At 52.0% G+C, this 12,486-nt stretch overlaps 5 protein-coding genes across 5 annotated transcripts; 2 read left to right on the forward strand and 3 right to left on the reverse strand.

Moving 5' to 3' along the window:
• Positions 1–398: 398 nt before the first annotated feature.
• asf1 (nucleosome assembly factor ASF1) lies at positions 399–1,393 on the forward strand (the record flags this gene model as incomplete). Its single annotated transcript, XM_056890822.1, has 4 exons — positions 399–507; positions 561–600; positions 652–960; positions 1,018–1,393. 4 exons carry the CDS (start codon positions 399–401, stop codon positions 1,391–1,393), a joined length of 834 nt encoding a protein of 277 aa, XP_056737313.1.
• Positions 1,394–1,934: 541 nt separating this feature from the next.
• N7443_010767 (uncharacterized protein) lies at positions 1,935–5,284 on the reverse strand (the record flags this gene model as incomplete). The annotated part of the gene is made up of 7 exons (XM_056890823.1): positions 1,935–1,960; positions 2,043–2,321; positions 2,379–2,500; positions 2,550–3,105; positions 3,164–4,741; positions 4,800–5,139; positions 5,198–5,284. The coding sequence occupies 7 exons, from the start codon at positions 5,282–5,284 to the stop codon at positions 1,935–1,937; spliced, it is 2,988 nt and encodes a 995-aa protein (XP_056737314.1).
• A 430-nt stretch (positions 5,285–5,714) lies between these two features.
• N7443_010768 (phosphotransferase family protein) lies at positions 5,715–6,826 on the reverse strand (the record flags this gene model as incomplete). The annotated part of the gene is made up of 2 exons (XM_056890824.1): positions 5,715–5,847; positions 5,922–6,826. The coding sequence occupies 2 exons, from the start codon at positions 6,824–6,826 to the stop codon at positions 5,715–5,717; spliced, it is 1,038 nt and encodes a 345-aa protein (XP_056737315.1).
• Positions 6,827–8,035: 1,209 nt separating this feature from the next.
• Positions 8,036–9,248, reverse strand: N7443_010769 (THUMP domain-containing protein; the record flags this gene model as incomplete). Its single annotated transcript, XM_056890825.1, has 6 exons — positions 8,036–8,155; positions 8,216–8,356; positions 8,470–8,711; positions 8,762–8,918; positions 8,985–9,116; positions 9,195–9,248. 6 exons carry the CDS (start codon positions 9,246–9,248, stop codon positions 8,036–8,038), a joined length of 846 nt encoding a protein of 281 aa, XP_056737316.1.
• Positions 9,249–9,800: 552 nt separating this feature from the next.
• On the forward strand, positions 9,801–11,693 carry N7443_010770 (alpha-keto acid decarboxylase family protein; the record flags this gene model as incomplete). The annotated part of the gene is made up of 4 exons (XM_056890826.1): positions 9,801–9,993; positions 10,057–11,284; positions 11,349–11,556; positions 11,610–11,693. The coding sequence occupies 4 exons, from the start codon at positions 9,801–9,803 to the stop codon at positions 11,691–11,693; spliced, it is 1,713 nt and encodes a 570-aa protein (XP_056737317.1).
• Between the last annotated feature and the right edge of the window lie 793 nt (positions 11,694–12,486).

The following is a 12,486-nucleotide window of genomic DNA, read 5'->3' on the forward strand; positions in this document are numbered from 1 at the left end:
TGTGACTGAAAGCTTCAAAAGTGATGATTGGGCGGTTGCACAGGGTCAAATTGATAGAGAGGGGGGAGGTGTGAAGGGAAATATGCAGCTGTGAGAATCCAATCAGTCCAACTGTAGCCAGCGCAGCAGAGACGTGAATACCATGAGGTCCCAGACGAATGGAATCTGCACACGCCGTGGGCATCACGTGGGCGGTGAGCGCGCAAGGGACGCGAAGGCGCGTCTCCTCGCAGCTCGATTTCCTTAGTTTCCGTTCCTTAAGTGACGAGTCCCCGCCTTCGCATTCCTTGCGGTGAAGCTGTTTGTTTCTCCCCCAGACTCGAGCCTCTCTTCCTATAAATTCACTGCTTCCCCTTCCCTGCTTCCTCCCATCACATAATCACATACATCTACCCATCATGTCTGTTGTCTCGCTTCTCGGGGTTAAAGTCCTCAACAACCCTGCCCACTTCTCCTCCTCCTACCAATTCGAAATTACTTTCGAGTGTCTCGAACAACTCCAAAAAGGTAGGCCTCCTAAATCTCTCCTCTCATCACGCTTGCTAACCAGTTCATTTTAGATTTGGAGTGGAAACTCACGTATGTTGGTTCCGCCACCTCGTAAGCCACACCTCCCCGCCATTCTCAATTTCCTTTGACTGACCTCCCCAGTTCCGAGCAAGATCAGGAACTCGACTCGCTGCTTGTCGGACCCATCCCGGTCGGAGTGAATAAGTTCATTTTCGAGGCCGACGCCCCCGATTACAAGCGGATCCCCGATTCTGAGGTCCTCGGCGTCACCGTCATTCTGCTCACTTGCAGCTATGACGGTCGTGAGTTCGTTCGCGTAGGATACTACGTTAACAACGAGTACGATTCGGAGGAATTGGCTGCCGATCCCCCTGCGAAGCCCCAGATCGAACACATTCGCCGTAATGTCCTCGCTGAGAAGCCCCGTGTGACTCGCTTTGCGATCAAGTGGTAAGATTTGACTCGTTCAACCTTCCCATTCTTACTTGACTAACAATTGCTTTATAGGGATTCTGAGGAGTCTGCTCCCGCCGAGTACCCGCCTGACCAGCCCGAGGCGGATAACCTGGACGATGATAGCACCGCCTACGGTGCCGAGGAGCGTGAGCTCGAGGCGGCCCTCGTCAAGGAGCTCGAGGACGCCAACAAGGGCGAGACCGAGGGTGATGACCACGATATGGAGGGTGGCGAGGCCACCGCCGGTAACGATGAGGAAGAAGTCTCGGATGCCGAGAGTGAAGATCTCGAGGAGGAGAGTGATGATGATGACGAGGATGAATTGGATGAGGATGAAGCCGGTGAGGGCGACGAGGACGTGGATATGGGCGACGACAAGCCTGCGCACCAGTCTCAACCCAGTGGACCGGAGGTCATGGTGCACTAAGCTGCCTCCTTGCGTTTCACTTCTTTTTCCCAATGTTTTTTGATGACCCAGTATGCTACGTTTACGACACCTGGACCAAATATCTTCTTTTACCATACTATACCCCTTTTCAACTGGCGTTGATCAGGGTGACGAGATAGAATACAATGTTTGAAAATTGCCACTTGCAGGTCCGTAGCTATGTAATGCCTCTCGTCGAGTATGCAGGGTCTCATGTTTCCATAGTCCACATAGTCGACACATTTGGGCACGACGTCAATGGTCTGACATTGGGATGCTTCATAGAGGATCAACAATGAGGAATGTTCGGTCCGGTTCCTGCTACTATGTGGCGTTGACGTGGATAGTTCCTTGAGTTCTTTGTCTCAGTTCAACCACTGTGGAGCACGCTATCCATCACAAAGACCAGTCCCACATGGTTATCTCGAGGAGGGGTAAATACCAAAGAAGGGAAAAGAAAATGTAACTTGTGGGGATCTTCTATGTAAGCAATCCACCTGCAAAAAAAGAAAATGCCTGCTTAAACGAAAACCCTAGAGCCCTAGAACCCGAATTTTGACCCCAGTGCTATGAAGATCGGGTAAGTTCCACGCGTGGTATGCAAGGGAGAGGGGTGTTGACAAGGTTACACCCTAAGGGAATCACTTACCGCCAAAGACTGCCTTCCTCTTTTGGTTCTGTACGTATTTACCCACGTCGCTAGCGAAGTTACTGCTGTTCTCCTCCAGTCGGTCCATAGTGTCGGTGGCCAGCCCCAGCCGTTCGGTGCGTTCCTGGACTGCACGGGACATGGAAGACCAGTAGGTTTCCTCATTGCCCGACTCGGGTGGTGGCGCACGGCCTTCTCGGAGTGCTTTGCGGCGCTCTTGGTCCTCCATTTTCATTTGCTCGACCATGCGCTTGGATGGCGGGCGGTCTGGGCCTCCAACTGTATTGTGCATTAGACATACATCGAGACACTCGAGGTGGGGGATTCGTCACGTACTCAGGATATCCATATCCGCAGGTGAAACATATTGAGTACCGGAGATCCACTGGATGTTGGTGATTGTGGGACGTGCGGGTAGGACCTTTGCAGGGTCGTGTAGACGATCCTGAGACACAGCCCTGAGAGAGATTAGCATAATGATTCAGATCAATCAATTGAAATTCATACAGTTTGCGACCGGTTCCCCAAACATTGAATAGCCCGATCTGTGAAGGGCCGACCCATGTCATCACACTTCCCGCTGGTGTGATGCATGCCTCGGGCAGTCGTCGCATATCAGCGATGTGGTCGACTCTTTCGCAGCCAATGTCTCTGAGACCAGGAATGGAGAATGCGCGGATGTTGCCATCGCCAAACAAGCCGATCAAGCTGTAGCCACGGCCTTCACTTTTCACAACTGCGGCTGAGTCGCAAAGGTAGTCGTCCCAATTCTTGTGTGCACCCTTCGATGTAGGTGGCTTGAAGATTCTGCAGCCAGAGGGCGTGACTGCAATCACTACTCCATTGACCTTCACGCCATTTCTCAGTCCGCCGACGACACTAGGCGTGGCAAGAGCATGCCCCCCAGTCTCTGCGTCAATGGGAATAAGAGCGATGACCTTGTCTTCGACGTTTGAGAACCCAGCCAAAGCGGCGGTGTATGTACCATTTGGGGAGGGTAGCACCTTGAAGGTTGCCACATTTCCTCTGTTTGTACCAACGAAGCAGCAAATGCTTGAGTAGTCTATTACAGCCCAATATGTTAGCGTGGTTAACAACAGTCCGAAATCATAGACTCATACCTTCACCATCTAATGTCATCACGCCGAATTCGATAAAGGTAGGCCATTCAGGTGGAGCATCCTCCGTTCCAGTCTTCTTCAAGAAACTGCTTCGCTTCGGCGCCTTTGTAAACTCCGACAGATGCGCAGTGTGAATGACTGCCGGACCGCGCAGGTCAATGATCACCAAGCTACCTCCTTCGAAGCCAGCCGCGACGAAGCCCACCGGGCTGTGCCTCAAAGCAGTCACTGCACCCTGTTGCATATCTAAAAGTGTTAGGGGGAGCATCCCTGTCTTCAAACCAGGGTCTGTCCGATGAGCGATTGGTGTCAGGTTCCCGCCCCCTTGGTTGACACCAGGAGAATTTTCCTGTCCTGCAGAAGGGTTGTTGCCCCATCGGAAAACTATCACTTCGCCACTCTTGAGACCAACAGACATTTCACCCGTGCCGCTTCCCATGGACATCTCGGTCACCTCGATATTGCGAACACGGCCCATGGCTCGAGCTAGATCTACTTGCACGGCGTCTCCATTCTCGATTTCATCGTCATGGCCAGCATCCCAGAGGCGGATTGTGCCATCGGCGTGGGCAGTAGAAATCACATTGCGGTTCTCGAAACGCTTCAGAGGATTCTTTGCTTCCGCACCTCCAAAGACGAATTTTGGTCCTTGTAACCTGCGCTCTCTCAGTCCCAGCCAAACAGCACGATCGACTGATGTAAGTGTGACCTTGTTCACGAATGGATGAACGAAAGACAGGAATGGATGGAGCATGTTGGTTGGTGTGATAGCATGACCGCTGGGGAAACTCATTGTGACCAACTCCCCTGATGAGAGCACGACAAGGATGGCGATCGGATCATGAGCACCGGCGAAATACGGATCGGCGCGTGGGATGAGACAGTATGTGATGGCGTGGGCTCCCGGAGGAATAGGCAAATTCATATGCCTGCGAGATCGCTCAAGATAGGTAGAGAGAATTTGCCACGACGAGGTCTGATAATTGGGAGTCGGGCCCATATCGAGGAAAGTAAGGCCCTTATTCGGGTCTCCTACGTATCTTCCACCGGCAACCAAGAGACCGGTATCATCGGCGCTTTCCTTAGCACACCATGTAACCTTGGTAATGGGCTCCTTGGGCCCAGAGAATTCCTCAGCAGCAGGGTCAGAACGGGTCATGCCCGGCTGGTCAATATTTGTAGCCTGAATTGTCCTGGCATGAAGCTTGCGGCCGTCCTTGGTATCCCAGAGAACGAGACTGGTGTCATCGTGGACGGTCAGTACAAATGTTCCGTTGGGATGCCAGACTGCATCGATCAGTCTGGGGCGGCGCACAAGGTTGGAGGGCATCTCGGGATCACCACCTGGGGCGCCGGGAGGAACCTCATAGACAAAGTACTTTTGCGCGACATTTTGTTTGAATGAAAAAGTCACGGCTCCCTCCGGATATCCAATTAGGACCTTGCCGATATCTCGTGTCGAGAAGGCAAGTGATACAACCGGAAACAGGCGTGCGCGCGGGTTCTTCTCCAGCCAAAGGTTCGGGATCTTGAAAGGTGTCAGACACTCTCGATCGAGATCATATGCAACAACCTCGCCTATGATGAGATCAGCAATCTATGTTTATCTTCCTCGTAGTGATAACCCCCCACGAACCATTCGAAAGGCCGATAAAGGCATAGTCCAGACTCGGGTCTGTCGCAAGTGCAGTGGCCTGACCGGGAGGGGCGTACGAGGTGATCAAAGATCTGGCAGCAAGGGAGAATATGCAGATTTCATTCCTCGAATCGACACTGATGAGCTTATCGGCGCAGAACTGCAGGAACTTGGCCGAGGCCTTGCGCGGGAATTCAAAGACGACTAAGACGCGCCGCTGTCCAAAGACATAGATTTGGCCACTGCCGAATTGGGTATCACTGGTGCCGACGGCTAGGAGGGACTGAATTGGATCGTATGCGATAACGCTAATCTGCGAGTTTACACCACAGCGCTCGAACTGGAAGAGAAGGGTCAGATTGAATCAGAAAAAGGGAGCCTGAAGTGCCAAGACGAACGTCGTCAAGCTGGAAAAGCTCCGGGGACAGACCCTCGGACAAATCCCTCTGGATGCCGGCCTGTTTCCCTCTCAGGAACTGAGCCATCTCCGCAGGTGAAAGGGTGACAGGCTATGTTGCGAAAAGAACGGGGGAAAAAGTGGAGGAGCTTGGGGAATGTTCGCAGCTGACGACATGGCGGAGGCTAAACGGATCTGCCCCGCTTTCCGCCCTACGGCTCCCGTTTGAGATCATGGGTTTCCTAGTTCAAATGCTGCCGGGTAACGTTTCTCTATTCAGTCTGTCAAGTCTAAATCTGTTTATTTGTGCTAATTATCCCGGAATCCTGTCCGATTGAACCTTGGTTGAGAACGATCATTTTCAGCGCCGTATCACATGCCGAACTAAATATAAATTTATCTTGGGCTCCCGAACAATCTGCACACTTTGAACCCAAAAACAATGCAAACACCTATACGACTCCAAGGGTATCATGTTGCTAGAACATGCAAAACGCTCAATCTGGTACTCAAGTACTCTAAACCGTCTCAAAAGCGACCATGCGTGCGATCGTACTCATCAGTCGACGCCGGGCGTCAAATTCCTTGGTCTCGTCTCGGGTTCGATAGTATTGTATAGTGATCTGTGTAACCAACCGATAACATGCGTACCTGTGAAAACAAACAGGTCAGTAAGGATGATTCTCAAAGTGAAGAACTATTGAAAACCGGGGTAAAAAACATACATCAACAATCGGACATCTTCCCTCTCTGTTCTAGTCAAGGGCATCCCCGCCCCTTCCAAGACAGCGATGCTTGGGTTCTCAAAGAGCTCTGCCATCAGCGTGTCACCCCAGAAAGCGCTGCTAAAGTCGACCACCCCGGATAGTTGTTTCGATGTTTCATCCAGCAAAACATGCGACGGCCGACCGAAGCCTGCAACCACTAGACGCGGCAAAGTGACTTCATCGAGCGCCGAGGCCAGACGAACCAATTCGTGGCGGATTTCGGCGTACGGAAGATGAATGAACATGTCCTCTGCATCGCGCAGGACGCCCTCGAAAAGAACACAAAAAGATTCGCGCCAGGAACGTTTTCCAGCTCCGGCGGCGACTTGTTGTAAGGTGCCAAATGCAGGTGCGACGTTTTGCCCAATGGTGCTGGACAGGAAGCCCAGATGGCTGTCAATGTCATTTCTTTGGCGAGCTGTAACTTGGCTTTCCATCTCTGAGAGGGCTGTACCTTTTACATAGTGTCGTATTAAGTAGGAGGAGCCAAGAACCCTTCCTTGTGGGTTGTAATGATACAATTGTGGAATGCATGGATTGGCACTTTGGCCCAGAAGAGCCAAGAAGCGAGCTTCAGTCTCGAGAAGGTGCCGCTCCTGTCGCAAAAGAGGAGTGCCGGGGAAGGGAGAGCCCTTCAACAACAGGCGTACCCCATTCGAAAGAGTCAAGAGGCGAAGGGAATGGACATGGCCGAGAATATTCTGCGAGCTCTGCACACCGACTGTGGAGGGGAATAGCAAGGACAGTACAGCATCCAGCCTCTGATGATCATCTGTTTCAGGCGAACATGTACCATTTGTGAAATGCATTTTGGGCCCGTTTAGGGAGACCAGAGGGTGTGTCGATACATTGGAGCGATACATACTAGTAGTGTATCCAGCAAAACTAGGGAGATAGGGGAAAGAGAAAGGAGATAGATGAGACCGGAGATACTGCTAATCAAAGACCAATCCTGACGCTCCGAGGGATATGGGTTCAACACGAAAGCCATCCTTTTAGGGAAGCTTTGCCACGAATTCAAAACCCACAGTGGTCCCCCAAAGCAACGAGGGAACAGACCGCAAAAGAGTAGCCATCAAATCAGCAGTCAAATTACCGCAGGCAAGGTGACCGCGACCTTGTAAAGCAACGCCATGGCATGGCATGCAGTAGGTTTTACTACGCGAGAGATGGGGCTGTGGAGCGCCTGTCATCCGAGACCAAGCGAAAAAGTGAAGTAGCGAGATCAGTGAATATGAAATTATGATCAGGCTCGAGAGAAGAGAAAGCGAATGTCACCACTCGCGTAAGGATCCCGCGTTGAGCATCGCGGGCATCCGAGCACCGCGCGAGCGCCAATCAGGGGCGTCGCTTGCCGAATAACCAGCCGTGGATCCCCCGTGCGGGTCTGAGAGGAACCTTTGGAATGTTCTTCACGTCAATGTCATCACCCTATTTATTGCTTTTTTTGATTTTTTTCTTTTGAATTCTTTTCATTTCAAATCTTCCCTTTTCATCGCCAAAGTACTCCCGTGTCGCATGGGCCTCGCTTCCGATTGCTCCAAATTTGACCGACCACTGGCCCCTCCAGGCCTGAAACAGTCACGGTGGACTCAATACAGTCTCGCCCAGTCTCCGGATATAGGCTCTCACTGCTCAATTACTCCCGACGACTTACGGAGTACTGGGCGTCGGATCCAGTTCCAGGTCCACGGGTCTCACTGATGTGAACCCCGAGCCGGCTGATCGGCCAAGGTGAGGGGTCCAGGTCCAGGTCCAGGCCCAGGCTCAGCCTCGTGCTCAGCCTCGTGCTTGAACAAATTTGGAAATCCGCTTGTCTTCTTTTTGAGAGGTACGGAAGTAAGCCGAATTGATTCTGATGTACCTGATAAACAAATATTTCCGAGCGGGACGCCTGGTGGCTGCATGAAGTCGTTCCTGAAATTGGATCTAGCGGCGGGTGTGGAATCTCCATATGCAAGGCCACCGCAATTAGCAGCGTGGGCTCGTCATCATTTATCCGACAATGGGGTCCCCAAGCGAGAGGAGCGAGATGCCTCGGCCCATTGGCCCCGGTGAGGCGCCACATAGCGCTAGGTCTTAGTTTCTGCGGCCTGATCCGCCGCGGGTTTCGCTGGATCGTAGATCTCGGCCAAATTATACCGTTTCAGCTGGTCGTAATCACTGCCCACGACACTCATCCCGATCACGTTCTAGCACGCAAACGTCAGCAGTCATGTGGAGCTAATATAAGATCGGGGCCTTGAACGCACCTGCACAACGTCCACCAAAATCATCAAATCGTAGTTCTTCAAGTCCACGGGGTGCTCAGGCCCGACGGCATCAGCGACGGTCTTGATGACCTCATCTCGTTTGAATTTATTGTTTCCTCGAATCGTAGGTCGAATCGCATACTGCAGAATGTCAGATCGTCGATGCCCCCCCCAAAAAAAGCCTCGTCATCGTTCAAGCGAGATGTAGCATGTGGCGTGAACGGTGAGAAGCCATGACCCGTAAAAGGACATACCTTCTTCGGCGGGCCCCCAGAATGGAAATGAGGCTTAAGAATTTCCTTTGCGAAGGCTTCTAGGTCGACGCTAAGAGTTTTTCGGAGGGTAGAGACTGGGGTCATGCGTTTAATCCATCGGCTGTTCTTGGTGTCCGGATGGGCTTGTGCTTCGGAACAAAGACGGTGGACCAGCGACACGGGGTCAATCGACTTGTCAAGTCGGAGGAAAATGACTGTTGACGGATTAGCACGGCCCTCGACTAGGTTTGAATCTAGAGCCTCGGCCAAAGCGCCGAGATCGTGAACGCACCACAGGGCATTTCCAACTGCATTCCTTGAAACGGGCGTTTTTTATCCTTGCTTGTCTGCAAGCCTGCCAGCTCTCGTTGGATCTGGGCCTCGATATCGCCATCATCCGAGTCCTCGTCCTCCTCTTCGGTCTTCAGTTCACCGGAAGACTCAACCGCCTAAGATGACGTGTCAGCAATTTTCGACGATAAGGCTGGAACCATTCCAATTTGAGGTGGACCGACATGAGAAAAGACATCAACAGCCTCTCTGATACATTTGCTCTCCCTGCCCATATCGCAGGTCACGAATACACCCGAGTCTCCGCTCTCCATACCAACTCGGCTGCTAGGCTGTTTATACATGCCCTTGCCATCCTGCACATTCTTTTAGTTCGGATAATTGGGTGATGGATAGACCCTGATGGGGTTCCCCTGCTCCTGGAGAAGTCGTACCTTTCTGCGCTTCATAGCGCCTGATTTACCCGGCATACTGCGCTTGCCTCCCATAGAATCAGCCTGAGATGGTTGATAAAGCTCAAATGGCCGATAAGGCAGGTGGGGGGTGAAGCTGAGTTTTGTGTGATCAGCCTCCCCGTTGGGTTTAGCGGGCCGCAAAGGTGGATCGCGAGAGCTTCACGTTGCTCAAAGCTTATCACAATCCTTACATTGTTTGTCTCTTATTTTTCAGGGTCATGGATCTTCCAACGAATTAATTATCAAGACGTAATTCGGTTACAAAAGCTAGTGCCAATAATTGCCTGCTTCCCGTGGTTGTACGATCACGGTCATACAATTGCTGAATGGCATGACATCAATGGGCCAATAATGACGTAGGTTACTCGGTCTTGGGTCTCACGTTCGCGATCGAGCTTCCTAGCTTCCTAGGTTCGGATCATTCGCCGAGAAAAAAGTGTCCCGAGTACCCTGTTTTCGTCGGCCTGCCGCCTTCCGACTGCTCCGTATCACGTTGTTTAAGAGGTGCTTTTGCTCACTCACCACCCCGCCTGCCCCTCTTAACTTCTCCCTTCCCATCCGTTTCTCTTCAATAATTCAACAGCCATGGCATCTACCGATATTGTTACAAGGGAGCTGAAGAATCCCATGGACGTGGCCGAATATCTCTTCAGACGTCTGCACGAGGTCGGCATCCGTGCCGTCCACGGCGTACCCGGCGACTACAACCTCTCTGCCTTGGATTACCTTCCGAAGTGCGGCCTGAACTGGGTGGGCAACTGCAATGAGCTCAACGCAGGTAAGTTTTCGTGCTGAAATGGTGGAAGCCTATGAGACCTGAGCTCTAATACAACCCAATCAGGTTATGCGGCCGATGGCTACGCCCGTGTAAATGGAATTGGCGCTTTAATCACCACTTTCGGTGTTGGAGAGCTGTCCGCCCTCAATGCCATTGCTGGCGCATACTCTGAATTTGTCCCGATCGTTCATATTGTCGGCCAGCCTACCACCCAATCGCAGAAAGATGGAATGCTGCTCCACCACACTCTTGGAAATGGCGACTTCAACGTGTTCAACAAGATGAGCTCGGCCATCTCTTGCTACACTGCTCGACTCAATGACCCCCATGATGCTGCAACGCAGATTGACAGTGCCATCCGTGAATGCTGGATCCGCAGTCGTCCGGTCTACGTGACTCTTCCTACTGACATGATTGTCGCCAAGGTCAATGGTGATCGCCTGAAGCAGCCGATCGACCTATCTCTGCCTGAGAATGACCCAGAGAAGGAGGACTATGTCGTTGATGTGGTTTTGAAGTATCTCCATGCAGCCAAGAACCCTATCATCCTGGTTGATGCCTGCGCAATTCGACACCGTGCTCTGGACGAGGTTCGCGACTTGATCAAGGCCACCAACCTGCCCACGTTCGTCACGCCGATGGGCAAAGGTGCAGTGAATGAGACATACAAGAACTTTGGAGGTGTGTACGCCGGAAGCGGCTCACAGCCCAATGTGAGCGAGGCTGTTGAGGCTTCAGATCTCATTCTCAGCATTGGTGCAATCAAGTCGGACTTCAACACGACAGGATTCACCTATCGTATTGGACAGCTGAATACCATTGATTTCCACAGCACCTATGTACGCGTGCGGTATTCAGAATATCCCAACACCAACATGAAGGGCGTCTTGCGGAAGGTTGTCCAGAAGATGGGCAAGGTCAATGCTGTTGCTCCGCCTCCCCTCACAAATCGTCTCCCTGAGAGCGAGAAGAACTCAAGCAGCCAGGTCATCACCCACGACTGGCTGTGGCCGACCGTTGGTCAGTGGTTGGAGGAGAAGGATATTATCATCACCGAGACCGGTACCGCCAACTTTGGAATCTGGGATACCCGATTCCCTGCAAATGTAACTGCGATCAGCCAGGTCCTCTGGGGCAGCATTGGCTATTCGCTCGGATCATGCCAGGGCGCCGCATTAGCCGCGAAGGAGCAAAACAACCGCCGCACCATCCTGTTCATCGGAGATGGTAGCACCCAATTGACTGTCCAGGAACTTAGCACGATTCTGCGGAACAAGCTGAGCCCTATTGTGTAAGTCCCACCGCGCTGGATTCCGCGGTAGAAAGAAGTGTGCTCATGTATTTTCTTGTTTTAGGTTCGTGATCTGCAACGAAGGCTACACTATTGAACGCTACATCCACGGATGGGATGCAGGCTACAACGACATCCAGCCCTGGGACTTTTACAATATCCCCAAGGTATTCGGTGGCCAGGACGGATATAAGGGTTACCGGGTGAAAACCCGGGATGAACTGAACCAGTTATTTGCTGACCAAGACTTCTGCATCTCGGACAAGCTTCGCGTAAGTTTCAACTAACTGGTTGGGGAACTGAATTGGACTAACGCTGTTTTTAGCTGGTTGAGCTGTACATGCCCCGAGACGACGCCCCATCCGCTTTGAAGTTGACCGCCAAGGCTGCAGCCAAGCGCAACGAATAAGCCTTTTATTTCATGGATACATGGATTGACGATCTCCTTTCATGGCTTACGCTGTTATGATCGGCGCACAGCTCCAAGTAAATATTTGGATTAGAAGGCCAAACCCGCGTCTTTATCTTCGATATTGCATACATGTCCAACGAGGAGCTTTGCGTCCTACAGTCTAAATCGGTTAGGTAACATGTAAAGCAGCTTCAGCTGGCGCCACCAGCCAATCTGAGACACATGGATTTTAGGTCCACTAGGAATGCCGGGCCATGAAATGGGGCAGGGGCCCAATATGACACCTGCCCCCTAGTTGCCGTACTTCGTATAATTTGGTGCTGCTAACATGGTACGCAGGTACTTAGGTACCTACTGCACTAGCTACCAAACTTCGTAGATTCACACCAGAAACTTACGACTCCACCGGATCCACGTGATTATCCGCCCAAATTGAACTGGCTTTGTTTCTTCACTAGTCTTTAATATCTTTTGACATCCCTGTTGGATTCTATTCTGGCTGTGAGTGTCTGTGTTTCGTGGTTGGGAATTATTCTCCGACGCAAGGAGCGCATGGAATCTTCCCCTCCCGTCGCTTGGACTCACCATTTTCCACGGAGGGGGATCGCCCTCGCGTTTCGCTCGCTGACGATACTCTCAAGTATAGCCTGAGCCCAGCCTTTTCTCCGCTGGCGGTTGCTCGGCCGGGTGCATAGCGCTGCCCCTTTCCTCGCCAAGCGACTCTCAGCGCCTGCGATAAGGATTCGGCGTCGCCGTGACTGATCATGTCCCCCATTTGAATCCCTTCCTC

The sequence above is a fragment of the Penicillium atrosanguineum genome, assembly GCF_028827265.1.
Source record: "Penicillium atrosanguineum strain IBT 20685 chromosome Unknown utg000008l_segment0_segment0, whole genome shotgun sequence".
Classification (NCBI taxonomy): Eukaryota; Fungi; Ascomycota; class Eurotiomycetes; order Eurotiales; family Aspergillaceae; genus Penicillium; species Penicillium atrosanguineum.